The following is a 25,064-nucleotide window of genomic DNA, read 5'->3' on the forward strand; positions in this document are numbered from 1 at the left end:
GGTGAATGGACAGTGGGGTGCATAAAATGTCAAACTTTGAAGAAGGGTTGTAGGGTCAGAGGAGCTGGCACTGTCATCAATGGTGGAAGAGTGTAATTACAGTGTGACAACATTGCTTAGGTAGTTTCTAATTTTGAATGTGGAAATAGAAATGTATCATTGAAATATAAGAATTAGGAGTGAGTTACTTTAAAATAGGAACTGAATTACAACTGCAAGCCTGATCCTGCCTTATTGTCCACTTCGCCTAAACACCACCATCATCTTGACACCCTCCCACCTCCCTGTGCAATGCAACAGGAACTCAAGTAGACAAATAAATTAATAATCTATGCCTGAGCATGGCTGAAGTGTACACATTTATATACAATTATATTCAAAATGTATACAAATTAATTGCATACAAAGTAATTGTATGCAAAATCTCTCCATTGCCACATCTTTTTGTCAGCATTTTCCTGTTATAATTTCCATCTTCACATTGGCAACGAAAACTGCCCATATAAAATTGTCATGCTAGTAGTAGCACTGTAGCACCTCAGATTTGGGACCCCAGCCCCTTGGCCTGTATCATACAGAAACTTCTATGGGGAGAATTTTCCCCCTATTGCGGGGTTGTGCGGGGGCGGGCATGGACCTGATTGGTGCCCCCGATCGGGTCCATGCCGCCATTTTACGTGGGTGGGCCAATTAAGGCCCACCCAGCGTGACGTGCGCCCGGAAGTGCTGAGCGCTCTCTGTGCGGGCGGAGGGGGAGGTTCCCTGAGTTGGGGCCTACGATCTTTCATGCATGCGTGTGGAAGAGCGTAGAAATCTCCCTGAGGGCCCCGCCTCCATGCACTGAGCCGAAAATTCTGACTATGTTTCAACCAACTCTACTTCTCAGCTCCCAAATTGCCCAAAGTTTTTCAATAAATAATAATATAAAATTAAAATATTATAAAAACAGAGAGAATATGTAACTTTAAAATGGGGACTGAAATATCATTGGGCATTGTACTTCAGGTATCCACTGTCCTCTAACTCATCTTCACCTGAAGAGCAAACTGGACCTTGACAACCATAAACAATGCCACAAAAGTTTGACTTGTAAGTGGATTTTGATTTGACTCAAAATCATAATTTTCTTCTTTCAGGTACATCATGTATGTGTCTGCCTGGTTACAAATTAATTTCTAACAACGGTGGTCCTTCCATTAAATGTAAAAAATGTCCTGCTATATATTCAGTAAGTGAATTGCTTTTGTACTTTATCTGAACAATGATACATTGTACTAATTTTCAATTTTGCTAGGGCTTCTTGATGTCACACTCTGTCAAATGCTGCCTTGATGTCAAGTGCAGTTAGTCTCACCTCTTGAATTCAGCTGTTTAGTCCATGTTTGGACCAAGGCCATAATGAGATCTGAAGCTGAGTGGCAGAATCCAAACAGCATCGGTGAAGAGTTATTGCTGAGTAAGTGCTGCTTGATGGCACTGTCAACAACACCTTCCATCATTTTACTGATGATCGAGAGTTTACTGATGGGGGCTAATTGGCCAGGTTGGGTTTGTCCTCCTTGTTCTGACAGGACATGTTTGGACAATTTTCCACATTGTCAAGTAGTTGCCAGTGTTGGAGCTGTACTGGAACTGCATGATCAAGGGGGTAGCTAGTTTTGGAGCACAACTCTTCACTACTATATCTGGAATGTTGTCAGGCCTATAGCCTTAGCTGTATCCAGCATCTTCAGCTGTTCCTTTATATCATGTGGAGTGAATCGAATTGTCTGAAGACTGGCATCTATGGTAGTGGAGAAGGAGGCCTCTGCAATTAATCTGTAAGGAGTTCATAAACCCTTTAAATGGCGAAGGTCTTTCATGCTGATTAATGCATTTTGAACTGTGTGACTTTAAGAGCGGGTGAAGGCTTGAACATGGAGCTTCAAAATGACAGTGCTGGAGTCAAATCAGCATGATGTTGTGATTTGTCCGCTCTGTATGATGCTGACAATCGTCAGGTGTGCACATACAAACCCCTTTATGAATATGGCATCTGGCCACATTTCCTATTGAAGAGATTATTATCCTATTATTAAAAAAAAGAGAAGCTTATGGCAAATACCAAGGGCTCAATACGGCAGAGTGCTTAGAGGAGTATAAAAAGTGCAGAGGGGAACTTAAAAAGGAAATTAGGAAAACTAAGAGAGTGCATGAGAAACCATTGGTGGATAGAATAAAGGAAAACCCAAATGGGTTTTTGAAATATATAAAGAGCAAGAGAATAACTAGAGAAAGAGTAGGACCAATTAGGGACCATAGAGGTAACCTGTGTGTGGACCCAGAAGACGTGGGTGCAGTCCTCAATGAATACTTTGTGTCGGTCTTCACCATGGAAAAGGACGATGAGATATAGACATCAAGGTGGAGGACTGAAATATTAGGGGAAATTGACATCGAGAGAGAGGAGGTACTAGCGGGTTTAGCAGCCTTAAAAGTGGATAAATCCACAGGCCCGGATGAGATGTATCCCAGGCTGTTGAGGGAGGCAAGGGAAGAGATTTCAGGGGCCCTGGCAGTAATTTTCAAATCCTCTCTGGCCACAGTTGAGGTGCCAGAGGACTGCATGACTGCTAACATTGTCCCATTATTAAAAAAGGGAGGAAGGGATAAACCAGGAATTTACAGGCCAGTCAGTCTGACCTCAGTGGTGGGGAAGTTACAAGAGAGAATTCTGAGGGACAGAATATCTGCATTTGGAGAGACATGGATTAATCAGGGATAGTCAGCATAGATTTGTTAAGGGAAGGCTGTGTTTGACAAATTTGATCGAATGTTGATAAGGGTAATGCATTTGATATGGTCTACATGAACTTTAGCAAGGCTTTTGATAAGGTCCCTCATGGCAGACTGGTCAAGAAAATAAGAGCACATGGGATCCAAGGCAAAGTGGCATGTTGTACCCAAAATTAGCTGAGAGGCAGGAAGCAGAGGGTGATGGTAGAGGGATGTTTCTGTGACTGGAAGTCTGTTTCCAGTGGGGTTCCGCAGGGCTCGGTGCTGGGGCCCTTGCTGTTTGTGATGTGCATAAATGATTTGGACTTAAATGTAGGGGGTATGATCAAGAAGTTCGCGGAAGACATGAAAATTGGTAGGGTGGTAAATAATGAGGAGGATAACCGTAAACTGCAGGAGGATATCAATGGACTGGTCAGGTGGGCAGAGCAGTGGCTAATGGAATTCAACCTGGAAAAATGTGAGGTAATGCACTTGGGGAGGGCTAACAAGGCAAGGGGTTACACTGTGAATGGTAGGACCCTGGAAAGTACTGAAGATCAGAGGGACCTTGGTGTGCATATGCACAGAAGGTAGCAGGGCAGGTAGATGAGGTGGTTAAGAAGGCATATACGATACTTGCCTTTATTAGCTGTGGCGTAGAACACAAGAGCAGGGTGGTTATGCTGGAACTATATAAAACGCTGGTTAGGCCACAACTGGACTACTGCATGCAGTTCTGGTCACCACATTATGGGAAGGATGTGAATGCTCTGGAGAGGGTGCAGAGGAGATTTACCAGGATGCTGCCTGGGCTGGAGGGTCTGAGCTATGAGGAAAGATTGAATAGGCTGGGGTTGTTTTCCTTGGGAGCAACAAAGGTTGAGAGGGGACCTGATAGAGGTGTATAAGATTATGAGGGGAATAGATAGGGTGGATAGGAAGGCATTTTTTCCATTAGTAGAGGGGTCAATAACCGGGGGGCATAGATTTAAGGTAAGTGGTAGAAGGCTAAGAGGGGAGTTAAGGAGAAATATTTTCACCCTTTGGGAGCCTGGAACTCACTGCCTGAAAGGTGGTTGAGTCAGAAACTCTCATAACATTTAGGAAGTATTTAGATATCCACTTGCATTGCCATAGCCTCCAGGGCTATGGGCCAAGCGCTGGGAAATGGGATTAGTGTAGTCAGATCTTTGTTGACCGGTGTGGACACGATGGGCTGAATGGCCTCCTTCTGTGCTGTAGACGTCTATGAGTCAGAGGCCTTTTTGATAGCTGAATAGGCCTTATAGCACCCACAAAAATGGCTGTTACAGAGTGCATTTTTGCCCCCTACAGGCTTTAAAAAGTGTCCTAAAGGAAAGGAGAGGTGGCAATGCGGAGAGGTTTAAGGAAGAATCTTAAGAGCATATGACCTAATCTTTAGATTGCACAAATGCATTATCACTGCTTGTTCATATTTTCCAAATATTGCTGTATAATCTTTAAAACATATTTTATTATAACTCTTTGTTTTCAAGGTAGTCACCCAAGATGGATGGAGCTGTATTAGATGTCCTCCTGGTGCCATTATAGATAATCAGGGAAAATGTCGGTGTCCAACGGGTTACATTCTGGGTATGTACTGCACAGTGGTCCTGTGAATCAAAGATGTTTTTTCCTACAAGGTAATATGTGCTAATATTATGAACTAAAACATGATTTATCTTTTTTTCTTTATAAAAAACAATTTGCAGAACATTGCGCTAATTGTCATGAAATCGAACTCCAGTAGCTCTAAAATCCCAATGTTGGCACCAGCAGCTATTCGTCACATAGATGAGACTTGGAGGAATGTGAAGCACCAATCTTGTCTTCAAACAAAATCATATTCTGCACAACTGTGGACTCTTTACACCCCACACAAATCGTCATTTAGAAATGAGTGGGGCTCCCAGTTAGTACTGTATTTTGGGCAGCTTTTCTGCTGTTGTTTCAAACACATTTTCTTTGTAACCGCTCAAAATGATTTCACCTAGAGCTCTTAGACACTGTGAACCCACAAATGCCAAAATCTTAGTGTTCAACCAGTATATGGGCAGAATTTAATGGCTCTCCCTGTAGCATACCCACCCCCCCGCTTGCACCACCCTGAAAGTGAGTTTGGGCAGTAGGGTGCATTCGATGGGGCAGGAGAGCGGGGACCCTATAGTAATCCTAACTTTTTTTTATTCGTTCATGGGATGTGGGTGTTGCTGGCCAAGCCAGCATTTATTATCCATCCCTAACTGCCCTTGAGAAGGTGGTGGCCTTCTTGAACACCGCAGTCCATGTGTTGTAGGAATATCTACAGTGCTGTTAGGAACAGAGTTCCAGGATTTTGACCCAGCAATAAGGTGGAACGGTGATATAGGCCAGAATATTGCCATCAGCATGCGGGAGCGGGACCAACACGCCGACACGCAAAATGACGTGCGTCCTGATGTCATCGCGCGTCATTTAGATATTTCGCTCGGCAGGCACGCACCGGAGGCGGCTGTGCGCCCGCCAAATGTCAACGGCCTATTAAGGCTATTAAAAAAACAATTAAACTTGTTAGTAATGCTGCCCGTCCTTAAGGTTGGCAGACAGGCGAAGAGCTCAAGCCTTCGTGTTTTTCAGGAAACCTCATCCATGGGCGGGATGAGGTTTCCTGAAGGTTTTATAAAATAATTAATTAAATTTTGCACAACTCACAAAATGTCCCAGCTCATGTGACATTGTCACATGATGGGACATTTTTAAATCATTTTTTTCCTTCTTTATTAAAAAGCTTTACTATCAAACTTAACCTCCTTGAGGCAGTTCCGTGCCTCAAGGAGATTGCTGCGCTCTTTCGCACACGTGCGTGAAAGAGTGCAGGCCCCAACTCTCCCTCCTCCCCCGCCCGCACAGGTAGCGCTGAGTGCTACTGGCCGTGAGTCACGTAAAATGGCGCGTCCAGCCGATCACGGGTGGTGATTGGCTCCGTGCCCGACCCCACCCACTCCTGCCCAGCCTATCTGACATAGGTAAGATGCAGCCCATATTTCCAAATCAGGATGGTGTGTGACTTGGAGGGTAACTTGCAGGTGGTGGTGTTCTCATGCATCTACTGCTCTTGTCCTTCTAGGTGGCAGAGGTTGCATGTTTGAAAGGTCTGTTGAAGAATTCTTGGTGAGTTGCCGCAGTGCATCTTATAGATGGTACACATTGCTGCCACTGTGTGTTGGTGTTGGAGGGAGTGAATATTTAAGATGGTGGACGGGGAACCAATCAAGCGGGCTGCTTTTCCCTGGATGGTGTTGTGCTTCTTGAGTGTTATTTGACCTGCACTCACATAGGCAAGTGGAGAGTATTCCATCACATTCCTGACTTTGTGTCGTGTAGATGGTGGACAGGCTTTGGTGAGTCAGGAGGTGAGTTACTCACTGCAGAATTCCCAGCCTCTGACCTCCTCTTGTACTTACATGGCTGGTCCAGTTCAGATTCTGGTCAATGGTAACCCCCAGGATGTTGATAATGGGGATTCAGTTATGACAATGCCATTGAATGTCAAGGGGCAATGGTTAGATTCTCTCTCGTTGGAGATTGTCATTGCCTGGCACCTGTGTGGCGCAAATGTTACTTGATACTTGTCGGCTTTTGGGAAATAGAGATAGTTTAAGTAAGTTATATTGGTATTTGTGGGTGTTAGGAATGAGTTTTAGCTCTAAAGTTTAAGTTTGATCTGTATTTCTGTACCTGTGTGTTAAGAGAGGTCAAATGGAGTTTTAGTTTCACTTTTAATTTCACTTTAAAAAGGTGCTTGCATTTCTAATGAGGAGCTTTACGACTCCAATGAAAGGAAGGTAAACATATAAAGGTCGAAGGACTGTACTGTTGCCTAGCAACAGGGGCCTAGAGAGGCAGGTCCCTCCCACAGACACACGCAGAAGAAGAGAAATGGAGGTTATTTTGCAAGTTGTTTGAGTGCAGTTGATTTTGAAAGTTGCTGCCAGGAGAGACTGGAGCTAAGGGGACAGATAGCCAGTCCCAAGGTAAAGAAAAACCCCAAAAATCCAGGGGAGTAGAAGAGGGGAAAGTCCAAAGAAGACCTTCTAGTCAAAGGAAGGCAAGGAACCTGAAAAAGGTCCTGTTAAGTGAAGTTAAGAGTGAGGGGCAGAGAGAAAGGCTCCTTGCTTTATATTTAAAGAGACAAAAGCTGCAGAAAGCAAATTTAAAGCGAGAACAGCTTGCAAGAGGCAAGATGATCCAAAGAGACAACTGAAGGTCTGTAACTCTTTGCTATGGGCATGTGAAGCAGTGGTGTACTGTTGACAGCTGGGTCAGAGAGACAGAATGTGTAGAAGACATCTTGAATGCATGTGGTGACCCAGGGAAGAGGAACATCAAAAGGAGAGTTTGAAACTCTGGAGGTGAACCCTTGCGGAAGGAGTCTGAGAGAAAGCATCGGTTTGGGAGAAGATTCCAAGGCAAGGTATTGGAGAGTTGAAATTGGAAACCCTCGTGTGAAGAACGGAATTCAGTGAGACTAGTTGGTTCACGGTGTGACAAGTGTCTGGGGGGAGTTGAGGTGAGCTCCCTAGCATCTGGTCGAGGTGGCATCCGTCACTTGATTTCAGAGTGTGTTGTGTCTGACCACAGGGTGCCATAGATTTACATGGCTGTGTGCTTGCTGTGTACATTAGAGTATAAGATAGTTTTTGTTACTTGTGTTATCTTTACAAATCTGTATACATCTGTAAAGATATAGTTGTGGATGAAGGAGTATTGTAATATAGTTCATGGGCAGAATTTTGCCCTTGTCGGGCGGGGGCAGCGGGAAGCCTACCGCCACCCATGATCAGGGCTGGACCATGATTTCACACTGGCGGGCCAATTAAGGCCTACCCAGCATGAAATGCGAGCAGCAACACTGCCTCAGCACTGCCTGAGAGGGGGCGGGGGGCTGGTAGTGGAGGTGTGGAGGGTGGTGGGGGAAGGAGGGCGAGCGGGGCAAGCACAAACTTTGTGCATGCACGCTTCAAAATCTCCCTGAGGCACAGAGCTGCCGCAGGGAGATGAAGATTTATCAAAAAAATACTAAATATTTTAAAAATGTTATAAAACATGTCCCCACTCATGTGCTCTGTCACATGAGTAGGGATATTTTATAAATGAAATTAAAAAAAATTTATTTCATTTTTATTTTATGTTGAAAATCTCATCCCGCCCGTGGATGAGGCTTCCAAAAAAGTGCAAAGGTCACTTGGCCTTTTTGCCTGTCCACCAAACATAAAGTTTAACGGGCAGTGAAATATTTGTTTCAATTACCTTGTTAATAGCCTTAACAGGCCTTTTAATTGTCAGCAGACGCGCTGCCGATTCCCACCAGCTGAAAAATCGCACAACTACGCGTTGACGTCGGGACGCTTGCCCAACCTCAACGTGCGTCATTTTACATTTGAGCGGGTTGGGCGTGCACCCATCCGCTAAGGTAAAAATTCTGCCCCATCTTTTCTTCTTGAATAAATGTTTTATTCTTTTGTTAAAAGCTCATCAGCTGACCCCTGTGCCTCTGTTTAGTAGCCACTCTACACGTATCTAAACAATAAAAGATAAAAGTTGGGATCTTTCAAACTGGGTTCCACTCTGGGATAAGGCTTGTCCAGGGGTAACCTCAGCTGGGATTGTAACATCAACCCAAGCCTGGATATTGTCCAGGCCTTTCTGAATTTAGACATGGACTGCTTCTGTATCTGAGGAGTCGCGAATGGTGCTGAACATTGTGCAATCATCAGCAAACATTCCCACTTCTGACCTTATGATGGGAGGAAGGTCATTGATGAAGCAGCTGAAGATGGTTGGGCCTAAGACACTACCCTGAGGAACTTCTGCAGGATGTCCTGGAACTGAGATGATTGATTTCCAACAACCACAACCACCTTCCTTTGCGCTAGGAATTACTCCAACCAGTGGAGAATTTTCCTCCTGATTCCTATTGACTTCAGTTTTGCTAGGGCTCCTTGATGCCACACTCAGTCAATTGTTGGAGGTGTCAGCTGTGGCTCAGTTCATAGCACCCTTGCCTTTGAACCAGAGGGTTGTGGGTTCATGTCCCACTCCCGGAAACCAAGAACTGTGATTGTACTCGAAAGAGTTGCAATCTGTGACTGTTGATAACTCAGAAGAGTTTGAACAAGCTTGTGGTCACTTGTGAAAATATTCTCAGTCAATTGTTGCCTTGATGTCAAGGGCAGTCACTCTCACCTCACCTCTGGACTCCAGCTCTTTTGTCCATGTTTGAATCAAGGGCGTAATGAGGTCAGCAGCTGAGTGACCCTGGTGAACCCAAACTGAGTGAAAGTGAGCAGGTTATTGCTAAGCAAGTGCTGCTTGATAGCACTGTTGATGACCCCCTTCCATCACTTTACTGATGATTGAAAGTAAACTGATGGGGCAGTAATTGGCCAGATTGGGTTTGTCCTGCTTTTTGTGTGCAGGACATACCTAGGCAATTTTCCACATTGCTGGGTATATGTCAGTTTTCTGGCTGTTCTGGAACAGCTTGGCTAGGGGGCACAGCAAGTTCTGGAGCACGTCTTCAGTACTATTGCTGGAATATTGTCAGGGCCCATAGCCTTTGCAGTATCCAGTACCTTCAGCCATTTCTTGATATCACGTGGAGTGAATCGAATTATCTGAAGACTGGCACCTGTGATAGTGGAGAAGGAGGCCTCTGCAATTAACCTGTAAGTAGTTCATAAGCCCTTTAAATAGTGCTGGTGGGAGGTCCTTTCTGCTGATTAATGCATTTTCTATCCAGTGCCTTCAGCAGTTTCTTGAGGTGTCAGCTGTGGCTCAGTTCATAGCACCCTCGCCTTTGAATCAGAGGGTTGTGGGTTCATGTCCCACTCCTGGAAACCAAGAACTGTGATTGTACTCGAAAGAGTTGCAATCTGTGACTGTTGATAACTCGAAAGAGTTTCAGCAGTTTCTTGATACAATGTGGAGTGAATTGAACTGGCTGAAGAATGGTACCTCTGATGCTGGGGAACTCTGAGGCCAAGATGCACTTGGCACTTCTGGCTGAAGATTCTTGCAAATGCCTCAGCTTTTTCTTTTGCATTGATACACTGGGCTCCTCCATCATTGAGGATGGGGATATTTGTGGAGCCTCCTCCAGAGAGTTGTTTAATTGTCCACCGTCATTCATGACTGGATGTGGCAGACTGCAGAGCTTAGTTCTGATCCGTTGGTTGTAGAATGACTTAGCTCTGTCTATCATTTGCTGCTTATGTTGTTTGGCATGCAAGTAGTCCTGTGTTGTAGCTTAACCAGATTGACACCTCATATTTAGGTATGCCTGGTGCTGCTCCTGGCATGCCCTCCTACACTCTTCATTGAACCAGGGTTGATCCCCTGGCTTGGTGGTAATGGCAGAATGGGGGATATGCCAGGCCATGAGGTTACAGATTGTGGTTGAGTACAATTCTGCTACTGCTGATAGCCCACAGCACCTTGTGGATGCCCAGCCTTGAGTTTGTAAATCTGTCTGAAATCTAACCCATTTAGCTCAGTGGTAGTGCCACACAACACGATGGAGGGTATCCTCAATGTGAAGACTGGACTTCGTCTCCACAAGGACTGTGCGGTGGTCACTCCTACTGATACCGTAATGGACAAATGCATCTGTGGAAGGCAGGTTGGTGAGGATGAGGTCAAGCATGTTTTTCCCTCTTGTTGGTTCCTTCACCACCTGCTGCAGTCGCAGTCTAACAGCTATGTCCTTTAGAACTCGGTCAGCTCGGTCTGTGGTGGTGCTACCAAGCCATCTTGGTGATGGACCTTGAAGTCCCCCACACAGAATACTTTTCTGCCCTTGCCACCCTCAGTGCTCCCTCCAAGTGGTGTTCAACATGGAGGAGTACTGATTCATTAGCCGAGCAGGCACGGGAGGGTGCAGTACGTGGTAATTAGCAGGAGCTTTCCTTGCCCATGTTTGCCCTGATGCCATGAGACTTCATGGGAGCCAGAGTCGATGTTGAGGGCTCCTAGATGTTGAGGATGCCCAGGGCAACTCCCTCCCGACCGTGTACCACTGTGTTGCGATCTCTGCTGGATATGTCCTGTCCCACTGGCAGTGGGAGTGCTGTCTCACAGACTAGTCATGCAACAGCCTGACACAGTCATACTCGTGGAATCTGGCACTGGCAGTGGGATAGGACATACCCAGGGATAGTGATGTTGGTGTCTGGGACATGATCTGTAAGGTTTGATTCTGTGAGTATGACTGTGTCAGGCTGTTGCATGACTAGTCTGTGGGACAGCTCTCCCTATTTTGACACAAGCCCCCAGATTTTCATAAGGAGGACTTTGCAGGGTTGACAGGGTTGGGTTTGCCGTTGTCGTTTCTTGTGCCTAGGTCGGTGCTGGGTGGTCCGTCTGGTTTCATTCTTTTTGATCCAGCACAAAAGATTGTGGAAGCTCAATTTGCACTTGAAATTTCTCAATCTTTTGCACTAGTCTGGCTGATTTTGGGTGAATTGTGCTGAAAACACCAGTAAAATCTAAAGGAAATGCCAGGCCCTTATCTATAAAACTCAATTTTAACTAACAGCTGAAAACTGCCACACAGCAGACTTGTGAGCAAAATTCTAGGTCATGGATTAAAAGTGAAAGTAGGAACTTGGATAAGGAATTGGCTGAGTGACAGGAAACAGAGAGTAGTGATAAATGGTTGTCTTTCATATTGGAGGTAGGTTTGTAGTGGAGTTCCTCAGATCTCATTGTTGGGACCCTTGCTCTTCCTGATATATATTAATAACCTAGACTGTGCTGTGCAGGGCATGATTTCAAAATTTGCAGATGATATGAAGATTGGAAATGTTATCAACTGTGATGGGGATAGTCTTGAACTTCGTAAGGACATAGACGTGTTGGTGGATTGGGAAGACACAGTGGCAGATGCAGTTCAATGCCGAGAAGTGTGAGGTGATTCGTTGTGCCAGGAAAGATATGGTGAGACAGTATAAAATAAATGGAGAGCCTCTGAAGGAGATGCAGGAACAGAAGGGCTTCAGTACATACATACATAGGCCATTGAAGGTGGCAGGGCATGTTGTGAGAGCAGTTAATAAAGCATATAGTATCTTAGGCTTTATTAGTAGGGGCATTGAGTACAAGAGTAAGGAAGTCATGTTGAACTTGTATAAGACACTAGTTAGGCCTCATCTGAATTACTGCTTCCAGTTCTGGGTGCCATACTTGAGGAAGGACATGAAGGCATTGGGGAGAGTATAGAGGAGATTCACAAGAATGATTCCCAGGATGAAGTACTGTAGCTATGAGGATAGTTTGGAGAGGTTGGGATTGTTTTCCTTGGCGAAAAGAAGGCTGAGAGGAGACTTGATAGAGGTATTTAAGATCCTGAGGGGTAAATAGTGAGAAACTGTTCCCACTCAAGAGAACATCAAGAACTAGAGGGCACTGATTCAAAATAATTGGCAAAGGGAGTAAGTGTGATGTGAGGAAATTTTTTTTCACCCAGAGGGTGGTTGGAGTCTGGAATAAATTTCCTGAAAAGGTGGTGGAGGTAGGTTTGATCGAGGTATTCAAAAGGGAATTTGATTGCTACCTGAAAAGAGAGAATGTGCAAGGTTACGAGGATAGGAATGGGACTAGGTGGAATGCTCTTTCAGTGAGCCAGTGCAGACTTGATAGGCCGAATGGCCTCCTTCTACACTGTAAAGATACTGTGATACCATTGACCAGAAACTGAACTGGACTAGCCATATAAATACTGTGGCTACAAGAACAGGTCAAAGGCTAGGAATCCTGCAGCGATTAACTCACCTCCTGACTCCCAAAGCCTGTCCACCATCTACAAGGCACAAGTCAGAAGTGTGATAGAATACTCTTCACGTGCCTGGATGAGTGCAGCTCCCAAAACATTCAAGAAGCTTGACACCATCCAGGACAAAGAAGTCTGCTTGATTAGCACCCTTTTCAGAAACATACAATCCCTTCACCACCACCGAAAAGCCCTGTGTACCATCTACAAGATGCACTGCAGGAACTCACCAAGGCAGCATCTTCCAAACCCACAACTGCTACCAGCTAAAAGAACAAGGGCTGCAGATGGACAGGCTTTGGATTTCTTCAATGAGGAAGCCGAGGACGTAGCGCCCCACAGCACTGTTTGCCCACCCCCAGAAAATAATGTAGCATGCATAGTGTTGCTTCAATAAGTAATTTTTTCCTATGTTTTTAAAAAATTTGTATTTTGTTCACTGAATGAAATTTCTCATGTAATGTTATGAAGCAGAGTTGTGTGTGATAGTATAGCATTATAAAAGCCCGTCATGAAGGAAAAATAATTTTCAGCTGTCTGAATTAGCCTTAGTTTTGATGGAACCATTAAAACATTTATTTTATTCTGCTGTTATTGTGATACAAACAGAGTGGGTTTATCCATAATTGGTTAATCTGAATGCTTGGAGATTCAAATTACGTCTTTGATTTCCTTTTCAAAATATACTTGTTATTACAAATTCCTGGACTTCTGAGTCCAGATAGGACTAAACTAGCAATAACCATCCAATCCCGATTGATCTTAGCTTTGTTTCAAGCTTTGCAGAAAAATGTTAAACCTAGAAGGTGGCTGGTTGCTAAGTCCACTCACTCCAAAATCTCAACGAATGATAGTTGTAAGATAAATAAATCTCGTGCAAGTTTTAGAGATGATTTTTTTCTGTCTATAGGTAGATTATTGTCAGTTTGCTCATTGGAACTTTAACAGGTTGAACAATGCACTGAATGGAGAGGTTGAGCATCAGAATTAGGAACCATTGGACAGTTTCAAACTAGGAGCTGTTAAGCCATTCAGTCTGCCCAGCCTTAATGCACTGTGCAGCTATTTAAAGTATTGGTGAAAAGAGCTGTTCAGTAACACCAACTAGATCTTTTCTGCTGACAACATTTAAAGCTCTGGATATTGCAATTAAGGGATATTGTATTTTTGAAATGAGGATACAGATACAGATACAGATGTAAGGGATGGCATAGTGGTAATGTTGCTAGACTAGTAATCCAGAAACCCAGGGTAATTGTCTGGGGACCTGGGTTCGGATCCCCTGCCATGGCAGTTAGTGGAATTTGAATTCAATAAAAATCTGGAATTAAAAGTGTAATGATGACCATGAAACCATCGTCGATTGTTGTAAAAACCCATCTGGTTCACTAATGTCCTTTAGGGAAAGGATCTGCTGTCCTTACCTGGTCTGGTCTGGCCTACATGTGACCCCAGACCTACAGCAATGTGGTTGACTCTGAATAAGGGCAATTAGGGATGGGCAATAAATGCTGGCCTAGCCAGTGATGCCCACATCCAATGAATAAAAAAAAAAGTATTTGTGATTAATCTATTGACTGCAATTTTGACAGAAACTAGGTGTTTTAAATGAATTGGATGAATTTGGTCTGATTGATTCAAACCATTTACACTCGAGTATATTGAAATGAAAGTTTTTTATGCGGAATGGAGTTTTTATTTCTTTTAAGTGGAAAGACGAATTAATGGAGCACCATTAATTGAAGCACGATGTGAGCCTTGCAATACGTCTAACCCGTCTTTCTCAACGCCAGACCCTTCTGCAAAACAGTGCGTAATCATTATCAACATTTTATTTTTGCATATAAATAATGCAAATCTTTATCTGAAATATAAGTTTAATATGTTTTATTATAAGTATATGGCTTGAAAATTAATGGATATGTCGTGACTGTGAAAGAATATATTGGAAGTAAATGGCCAACTGTTGATGTTACTGAAAAGGTGGTTGAGTACAAAAGAGAATTTCTGGTTTTGTGTTCAAGTTACATTTTTCAGTAAAACATATTGGGCTATAATAAAAGCAAAATGCTGCGGATGCTGGAAATCTGAAACAAAAACAGAAAATGCTGGAAAAACTCAGCAGGTCTGACAGCATCTGTGGAGAGAGAAACAGAGTTGACGTTTTGAGTCCATATGACTCTTCTTCAGAGCTACAGAGAGGTAGAAATGTGATGAAATTTATACTGTCTAAGTGGGATGGAGAAGTTGAAGCTGGATAAGAGGCCAGTAATAGGCGGAGGCAAAGGAGAGATTGACAAAGATTCCAAAGATGTCAAAGGACAACGGGAGTGCTAATGGTAGTGGTATGGGCTAAAAAAGGTGCTGAAAGTGGCATTAAGGTAAGAAAGCAGAAAGAGATAATAGCAGGACAAGGGTAAACACTCTGAAAAGAACAACATTAACAAGTAACAGATGGCCCTTGTGGAGGTGGGGTGGGGGGAGGGGGTGGTGGTGGGAGATAAAAATGGGTTGAAAATGGGATAAAAAGGCGGGGGGGGGGAATAAAACAATGAATAAATGAATGAAAATAAAAATGAATAAAAATAAAAATGAGTGAATAAAAAATAAAAATGAATTTTGCAAAAAGGGGGCGAGGAGAAAGGAGAGAGTTCATGGTCTGAAGTTGCTGAAATCAATGTTAAGTCTGGAAGGCTGTAAAGTGCCTAATCGGAAGATGAGGTGCTGTTCCTCCAGTTTGCGTTGGCCTTCACTGGAACATTGCAGCAGGCCAAGGACGGACATGTGGGCATGAGAGCAGGATGGTGTGGTGAAATGGTAAGCAAAAGGAAGGCCTGGGTCATACTTGCGGACAGACTGAAGGTGTTCCGCAAAGCAGTCACCCAGTCTATGTTTGGTCTTCTCAATGTAGAGGAGACCGCATTGGGAACACTGAATATAGTAGACCAAATTGAAGGAGGTGCAAGTGAAGCACTGCTTCACCTGAAAGGGGTGTTTGGGCCCTTGGATGGTGAGTGGGGAGGAGGTAAAGGGGCAGGTGTTGCACCTTCTGCGATTGTATGGGAAGGTGCTGTGGGAAGGGGATGAGGTGTGGGGGTGATGGAGGAGTGGACCAGGTTGTCCCGGAGGGAATGGTCCCTACGGAATGCTGACAGGGTAGGGGGGTGAGGGGAAGATGTGCTTGGTGGTGGCATCATGCTGGCGTTGGCAGAAGTGGCTGAGGATGATCCTTTGAATACGGAGGCTGGTGGGGCGAAAAGTGAGGACAAGGGGGACCCTATCATGGTTCTGGGAAGGAGAGGAAGTTGTGAGGGCAGAGGCGTGGGAGATGGGTCGGACACAGTTGAGGGCCCTGTCAAACACTGTGGGTGGGAAACTTCAGATAAGGAAGAAGAAAGACATCAGAAGCGCCATTTTGGAAAATGGCATCATTGGAACAGATGTGATGGAGGCAAAGGAATTGAGAAAATGGGATGGAGTCCTTACAGGAAGCAGGGTGTGAGGAGCTGTAGTTGAGGTAGCTGTGGGTGTCAGTGGGCTTGTAATGAATATTGGTGGACAGTCTATCACCAGAAATGGAGACAGAAAGGTCAAGAAAGGGGAGGGAAGTGTCAGAGATGGACCATGTGAAGGTGATAGAGGGATGGAAATTGGAAGCAAAATTGATAAGTTTTTCCAGATCCAGACGAGAGCATGAAGCTGCACCAAAACAGTCATCGATGTACCAAAAAAAGAATTGTGGGAGGGGTCCTGAGTAGGACTGGAACAAGGAATGTTCCACATACCCCATAAAAAGACAGGCATAACTGGGGCCCATGTGGGTACCCATAGCCACACCTTTTATTTGGAGGAAGTGAGACAAGTTAAAGGAGAAATTGTTCAGTGAGAGAATTAGTTCAACCGGACGGAGGAGAGTGGTGGTGGATGAGGATTGTTCGGGCCTCTGTTCGAGGAAGAAGCAGAGAGCCCTCAGACCATCCTGGAGGGGGATGGAGGTGTAGAAGCATTGGACGTTCATGGTGAAGAGGAGGCGGTTAGGGCAAGGGAACTGGAAAATGTTGATATAACGTAGGGCATCAGAGAAATTGTGGATGTAGGTGGGAAGGGACTGGACAAGGGGTGACAGAATGGAGTGAAGATAGGAAGAAATGAGTTCCATGGGGCAGGAACAGGCTGACACAATTGGTCCACCGGGACAGTCCTGTTTGTGGATTTTGGGAAGAAAGTAGAAGCGGGCTGTCCATGGTTGGGAGACTATGAGGTTGGAAGCTGTGGAGGGAAGATTTCCAGAGGAAATGAGATCAGTGACAATGGCTTGATGTTCAGTGGTGGGGTCATGGTCTAGGGGCAGGTAGGAAGAAGTGTCTGAGAGTTGGCACTCAGCCTCTGCAATGTAGAGGTCAGTACGCCAGACAACAACAGTACCACCCTTGTCGACAGGTTTGATAACAAAGTCAGGGTTGGACCTAAGAGAGCGAAGTGCAGCAAGTTCAGAAGGAGACAGGTTAGAGTGGGTGAGAGGAGCAGAGAATTTGAGACAGCTGATGTCACGCCGATAGTTCTCAATGAAAAGATCAGGTAAGAGGCCAGAGGGAGAGGTCCAGGTGGAGGGGGAATACTGGAGGTGGGTGAAAGTATACATGGAACGGGGGGAGGAGATGAGATCAGTGATATTGGGCTATAAATTGGTTTATCTGTGTTTTTGGGTGTGGGGCTGCAATTTTTGGCATTCCCACGCTAATTATGATAGAGGATGGGAGTCTGCAATTCTTCGGCTTCCCCCCCAGCCAGCGAGAATTCTGCGCTCCCAACCTGTCCCCGGCCCACAGCACACCGTCGCGACTAAAATCACCCTCAGCAGCAACCCAACCCGCAGCCATTTTGAGGCTTCTTCTTCCCCAGTGGACCGTTGCTGCTATTCTGAATTTCATGCCAAAAATGCGAAGTGTTCACAAAAACCCCGTTTTTATCAATACCGGTGATGCCATCTTGAAATCCCCTTCACTCTTAAAGGGATAGCCAGACATTAAAATATTTTAAGGATGGAACACAATTCTGCATTGCCACCACAATGGGCCTCTCCTATGGCCTTGACCAATCTCACAATTGGAGTTACTGGAGTAAAAGGTTCCTGAGGTTTGGCACTGCTGCAGGATTAAATACGAAGTCAGAGGCAGAACAAGTTAGCACATTACTTTATTCCATTGGGCCGATTGCAGACGATATTATCACCTGGCAAGCCATAGATGAATCATCTGCTAAATTTGACGGTGTTTTAAAATCTTTCGACCTTTTCTTCAACCTGAGATCTAACAAGATCTTGGAACGCGCCAAATTTAACAGAAGAGTCCAGCAACCCTGTTGATTCCATTATCAATGATCTTTACTGGATGGCAGAAGGATGCAAATACAGTGATCTGAAATCTGAACTCACCTAAGGCAGAATTGTGGTGATGTCATGGACGATTCACTCTCTGATCTTCTCTAGGATGACTTTACTCTCGACAAGGCTGTCCAGCTAGTTAGGCTGTCTGAGCTGCGAGACCAACATAGGACCATTCTCAGAGGGGAAGGCGCTTCATGAGGCAGACGCCACACTTTGGTCCACCACATCAAGCCACACAAGCGCAGGGACTGTCCGAGCCAGGGTAAGCCATCCCCCAACCACACGGCCGATCGACCGTGCCAGCGCTGTAGTACGAAGCACAGTCACAAGAAGGACCAATATCCTACAAGTGTTGCCAAATGCTTCCACTGCCACAGACAGGGACACTTCAGTAAACTGTGCCAGTCACAACCTCAGCACCACACAGGCAACCCAAGAGCCATCCATGAAGTCGAGGCCACCGACCCAGAAGACACACAGCCTTTATTTCTGGGTGGCATCAGATGATGCGGCTCTTCCTTCTGGAACAGAAGTGAACGGCCATCTAACCAACTTTAAGTTAGACTCTGGCATCAGAGTGACAATCCTATCGGACGAGGAACCATGGCTTTAAGGCCGCTGGGTCCGAATGGCGGCAGCCCAGAAAGAGATGATCACCACTTACTACAACAAATCTGCCACACAAACCAGACTGACCAGGGTGATGTAGCATCTGTCAATGAGAGAAGTGCATGAAGCCATCCCTACATCCAGATACAACCCTCCAAACCACCACCATGATCAGGAACCTCTAGAGCCTACCACTGTCCCAACTGGACAGCAAACGAGACGTGGCAGGCGTACAAGACCTCCAAATGGCCCAAATCTCCAATTTCAAGGACTTGAAGGGGGGGACATGGAGTAGCAAGAAGATTGATAATGCATGCTGTTAATGTTGTAATGTTAATCATTAAGTAGTTTAGTGTTAGAATAGTTTATAGTTGCAACACTAAAGTTAAGTACACAAGACTTATAGCGATAGCAAACGAGTGCAGCTTTTGAACTGAGTGCATACTAGGGAGTTTGGTGAGTGGGGGAGTTTAATGTGTTTATCTTGTTCTTACATAAGTCTAGCTCAGTCCTTAATTAGCATCAACTGGAAAGTACTGTGCAAGTAGACTAAGTTTATTTCTTTTGAAGAGGGCATTCCCTCCAATCCTGCAACTACCACATAGGCCAGTTGAAGAGGAGAAATTACAATCCCTGATCACATAGCGACCACAGAGACTCAGGCTTCCTTTAACCGGTTTTATTCAAGCATATGCAAGGGAGCTGCAATCATTCCTAAGAATGAAGACCCAACTCCCAGATTGATTACATTTCATTACTTTTCTACTTTTTCTTATCACAATACATTTGAGTATATTTGAATATATCCAATCGGTGACTGACACACAGGTACCATGTTAAAATTATCCTATTGAGTATATAAACATGTGATTTTGCTAACCGATTATTCTAGAGGGTGTATACATAATTATATTATCCAATCAAAATTAAAACACATACGCAAAGACCTTGGTTCTCACAACTCAGGGCTGTTTGTGTTTCATCAAAGCCCCCTCTTGTCTTTGTATGTCCTCCCATATCTAAGCTAAACCATCTGCCCCTTCCCGATGTGAGAGGGGAGTACACGTAATCTATTTTATGTCCTTCTTGTGTCTTCAGCCTGACTCTCAAGGCTGTGCAATGTTCATCTGGTAATCGTCAACTCTTAATATGCTTAGCAGCCATGTCTGCCTGGAGATTTTAAGTGTTCTTCAGTAAATTCTTACAGTGTTCTCTTTTAGCATTTTTAATTTTCCCCTAACACTTTCTTCCAGTCTTAGGCAGGGTAAACACACTCTGCTGAGAGAGCTGAATAGTTAATTAGCTAATTGGTTGAATCTGGTTTCTCTAGCTCTATTTCAGATTATTATAAATTCAGGGTTCTTTAGTGCAGCTTGGGCAAAAGAGTGTAGCTTTGGAACTGAGTGCATACTTGGGAGTTTGGTGAGTGAGGGGAAGGAGGTATTCCTTTACTTTTGCATTTTCTGCCTTTTTCACCCTGTAGGAATTGGTTCTTACTCTACTACAGAGAAAGAAGTTTGATGATTATCTGGTAATTGGTGGGTCTGTTCCAGTCCTAAGGTTTAAAATAGGATATTAAAATAGAACAGCACGCAGGCTATACTAGACCTGGTGTTGTGCAATGAGATAGGATTAATTGATAAACTTATAGCGAAGGCACCCCTAGTTGGCAATGATCATAATATCATTGAATTTTATATTCAGCTTGAGGGAGAGAAGACTGGGTCTGATCTGATACCAGTATCTTAAACTTCAATAAAGGCATTTTGAGGGCATGAAAGCAGAGCTAACTAGAGTGAACTGGCAAGTGAGCTAAAGGGATAGGTCAATAGAGATGCAATGGCAGACCTTTAAAGAGATATTTCAGAATACACATGAGTCTTTGGAACTCTGTTCCTGAAAAAGTGGTGGAAGCAGAGGCTTTGAATATTTTTAAGGCAGAGCTAGATAGGTTCTTGATTAACAAGGGGGCGGTGAAAGGTTATTGGGGGTAGGCAGGAATGTGGAGTGGAGGTTACAATCAGATCAGCCATAATCTTATTAAATGGTGGAGCATGCTCAATGGGCCGAGTGGCCTGCTCCTCCTAATTCGTATATTCATATGTATGTAATTGGTGGTAAAGTTAATAAATATATAAAAAAGGAAAATAAATAAGTGAATAATATTCTTAAGTAATTATTTAAAACACATTAAGGATGGTAGGACAGATGATTTACCAAGGCTGCAACATGTGGGAGCTCCTGGATGCCAGTGTGATCCAGGGCAAACACGTCTCCAGTAAGTTTTTGCTGCTTGAGAAGCTTTGGCTCAGAGCCATTGAGCTGGAGCCTGAGCTGCAGACACTGCAACAGATCAGGGAGCGGGAATGTTACATAGATGCAATATACCAGGAGGTAGTTGCACCAGGGTCTTCTGATTTCGTCAGTAGTCAGGGACAGGAGGGTGTGACTTCAAGTTAGACAGGTAAGGGGAACCAGAAGGGAAGGGTGCTGGAGCCTCAGCCTTTACAGTTGTCCAATAGGTTTGAGGTTCTCTCAGCTTGTTTGGATGAGAGTGAGGCTGAAGGGTGGATGAGCAATCTGACCATGGCACCATGGTACAGGAAGCCATTCAAGCGGGGGGAGCAAACAGGAATGTAGTGGTAGTAGGGGACAGTATAGTGAGAGGGATTGACACTGTTTTCAGCAGCAAAGAGCGAGTGTCCAGATGGCTGTGTTGCCTGCCCGGTGCCAGGGTTTTGGACATTTTCTCAGGGCTGGAGAGAAACTTGCACTGGGAGGGAGAGGATCCATTTGTCATAGTCCACGTAGGTACCAACAATGTAGGCAAGAGAAAGAACGAGGTTCTGCATAGGCAGTATGAGGAGCTAGGCACCAGATTAAGAAGCCAAACCTCAAAGGTATTATTACCTGAGCCACATGCAAATTGGCATAGGGCAAATGAGATTAGAGAAATGAATGTGTGGCTCAAAGACTGGTGTGGGAAAAGTGGGTTCCGGTTTGTGGGGCACTGGCACCAGTACTGGGGAAAATTGAGGCTGTATCATTGGGATGGTTTACACCTGAGCCCTGCTAGGATGGATGTTCTAGTGAGCTGCATAACTAGGGAAGTGTAGAGGGCTTTAAACTAAATAGTTGGAGCAAGGGATCAAATTTGGGAAGATGTTGTAAACCAAAAGGTAGGGAAAAAGCAAGAGAGAAAGGTATTAATGTGGGAAATGAGAAACGGAATGGGCTGTAATTTCCAATTAGCGCCGCAAAGTGCTTATTCTGCAGGAATTAGAAGAAATAAATGCATACTTACCTGGTCTTGAAAATTACACTGACCTTTCCATTTGCTGGAGTTGCTTGGGGCCTGCATCAAAAGACTCCTCTCCGGTCCTAGTGAATTGCAGCTGCAGTGGATTCAAGGAGGCCACGCCCCTTTTTTATAGCACTTGCTGCTGTAAAGCAGGTAAGTTTAAAGGGTCAGTGAAATTGGCAGGCTAGGGAGAAGGTAAGCACCCAAAGTAAGTGGATAGGATTTGGTGAGTCTGGTGGGGGGGTGTCCAGGGGAGTGGGGAGGGTCCATGGGGGTGGGGGGGGTGGGGGGGCTCAGTCGGAGGTCTGGGGAATTGGGGTAGGTCAGTCAAAGGTCTGGGGTGGGGTGGGCTCGGAGGTCTGGGGGTGGAGGTGATCGTTCAGAGATCACTTGGGGTGGGGTGTCGGAGATCTAGGGGTTGGGGGGTGTCAGTCAGAGGTCTGGAGGGGTAGGGGATTGGAGGTCGGAGGTCAGGTTTGGGGTGTTTGGGGGTGTGGGGGTGTCAAAAGTTGGGCAGGGGTGGCGGTGTTGGGACATCGGAGGTTGGGGTGGTGGAAGATGTCGGTGGGGGGGCTGGGTTTGTGAGGTGTTCTGAGGTTAGGGGTGTGAGATGGGGGAATCAAAGTTAGGCATGTGTGAGGAGTCCTGTGGTGGGGAGGAGTCCCGTGTTGGTGGGGGGAGCGTGGTCAGGGGTGTGTGGAGAGCCCCATGGGTGGGGGAGTGGGTATTGGGGTGGGTCTTTACAATAGTTACCCAGAAGTTAGAGGTTTTAATTCTTCTAACCTTTTCTGAGTAACTATTGGTGTAACCCTGGCAGGACTATCCGAAGTTTGCAACTTAAACCACATTTCGGATGGTTCCCAGGACAGGGCAATTGTTCAAGCAAAGTGTGCATTTCTGGGCAATTGTCGTGCAAACTCTTACCTGGGAACTTCTGAGAGGGATTCCCCAGCACATCTTTGGGGTACCCCCCAAATCCAATGCTGGGGAGCTCGGAGGTTACGGCCCAATGTGACAAGAAGGGGCAGAGAGTACAAATCTAAGAGTAAATCAGCGGACAAGGCCAGACATTATAAAATAATAAATGGGCAAAATTAAAGGCTCTGTAGCTAAATGCACATAGCATTCAAAACAAAACAGATGAACTGATAGCGCAAATAGAAATAAACAAGTACGATCTGATAGCCATTGCAGCGACATGGCTGCAGGATGACATAGATTGGGACTTGAATGTTGAGTGGTATGTGACATTTAGGAAGGACAGGAAGCTAAGAAAAGATGGAGGGGTGGCTCTGTTTATTAATGATGATGTTGGCACATTAGAGAGGGATGACCTAAGTTCAAGAAACCAGGATGTAGAAGCAGTTTGGGTTAAGATGAGAAATGATAAATGCAAAAGTCACTTGTGGGAGTCATGTACAGGACCCCTAATTGTAACTACAAGGTAGGAAAAAGTGTAAAGGAAGAGATAATGGGAGCTTGTCAGAAAGGTACAACAATAATCATGGGGGGTTTTAACCTACAGGTAGACTGGAAAAATCAGATGAACAAAGGTAGCCAAATTTTTTTTTTGTTCATGGGATGTGGGTGGGTATTACTGGCTAGGCCAGCTTTTATTGCCCAACCACATTGCTGTGTGTCTGGAGTCACATGTAGGCCAGACCAGATAAGCACAGCAAATTTTCTTCCCTAAAGGGCATTATTTATGTCAATCAGCAATGGTTAACATCAGACTTTTAACACCAAATTTTTGTTGGATTCAAATTTCACCATCTGCCATCGTGGGATTCAGACCTGGGTCCTTGGAGGATTACCCTGGGTCTCTGGAATTGTCCAGTAACAATATCACTCTGCCACTGCCTCCCTCACAAGGGCGTACATGTGACTCCAGACCCACAGCAATGTGGTTGACTCTTAACTGCCCTCTGAAATGGCCTAGTAAGCCAGTTAGTTGTATCAGACTTCTACAAAGCCACAAAAAAAACTAATGGGACTAAAGGCAGACAAGTTGCCAGGACCTGATGGCCTGCATCCAAGAGTTTTAAAGGAAGTGCTGTAGAGATAGTGGAGGCATCGGTCGAAATATTCCAGAACTCACTGGATTCTGGGAGCTTCCCAGTGGATTGAAAAATGGCTAATGTGATGTCCCTATTCAAGAAGGGAAGGATACAAAAAGCAGGCCAGTCAGCCTAACATCTGTCGTTGGGGAAATGCTAGAGTCCATTATTAAGGAAGAAATAGCAGGATATTTAGAAAAGCTTAACGCAATCAAACAAAGCCAACGTGGTTTTGTGAAAGGGAAATCATGTTTGACAAATTTGCTAGAGTTCTTTGAGGATATAACAAGCAGAATTGATAAAGGGGAACTGGTAGATGTAGTGTATTTGGATTTCCAGAAGGCATTCGATAAGGTGCCACATAAAAGTTTATTACACAAGATAGGAGCCCACGGTATTGGGGGTAAGGTATTAGCAGGGATTGAGGATTGGTTAACACACACAAGACAGAGTCAGGATTAATGGGCCTTTTTCAGGTTGGAAAGATGTAACTAGCAGAGTGCCACAAGGATCAGTCCTAGGGCCTCAATTATTTACTATCTTTTTTAAAGACTTGGAGGAGGGGGCAGAGTGTAATGTATCCAAATTTGCTGATGATACTAAAATAGGTGGGAGGGCACGTTGTGATGAGGACATAAGGAATCTGCAAGGGAATATAGAGAGATTGAGTGAGTGGGCAAAAACTAGGCAGTTCAACGTAGGAAAGTGTGAGATCATGCACTTTGCTAGGAAAAATCAAAGGCAGAATATTATTAAATGGAAAGAGACTCCAAAAAAGTGCAGCACGGAGCGACTAGGTGTTCTTGAGCATGAAACACAAAAAGTTAGCATGCAGGTGCAGCAAATAATTAAGAAGGCAAATGGAATTTTGGCCTATATTGCTAGGAGGTTGGAGTTTAAAAATAGTGAAGCCTTGTTACAACTGTACAGGGTGTTGGTGAGCCTGCACCTGGAGTACTGTGTACAGTTTTGGTCCCTGTATTTAAGAAAGGATATACTGGCATTGGAGAGAGTTCCAAAGATATTCACTAGGCTGGGATTCCTGGGATGAAGGAGCTGACTTATCAAGAATGGCTAAACAAGTTAGGCCTTTATTCATTAGAGTTTAGAAGAGTGAGAGGTGAT

At 44.7% G+C, this 25,064-nt stretch overlaps 1 protein-coding gene across 1 annotated transcript in view; it reads left to right on the forward strand.

The window, feature by feature from the left end:
* Positions 1 to 25,064, forward strand: part of tmem67 (transmembrane protein 67) — a 292,510-nt gene that overhangs the window by 15,066 nt on the left and 252,380 nt on the right. The window contains exons 2-4 of the mRNA XM_078541238.1: positions 1,137 to 1,228; positions 4,275 to 4,371; positions 14,296 to 14,399. Of these exons, the coding sequence (XP_078397364.1) occupies positions 1,137 to 1,228; positions 4,275 to 4,371; positions 14,296 to 14,399 (293 nt within the window). The remainder of the gene's footprint in view (positions 1 to 1,136; positions 1,229 to 4,274; positions 4,372 to 14,295; positions 14,400 to 25,064) is intronic.

Source organism: Cetorhinus maximus, chromosome 4, assembly GCF_964194155.1.
Source record: "Cetorhinus maximus chromosome 4, sCetMax3.hap1.1, whole genome shotgun sequence".
Lineage (NCBI taxonomy): Eukaryota > Metazoa > Chordata > Chondrichthyes > Lamniformes > Cetorhinidae > Cetorhinus > Cetorhinus maximus.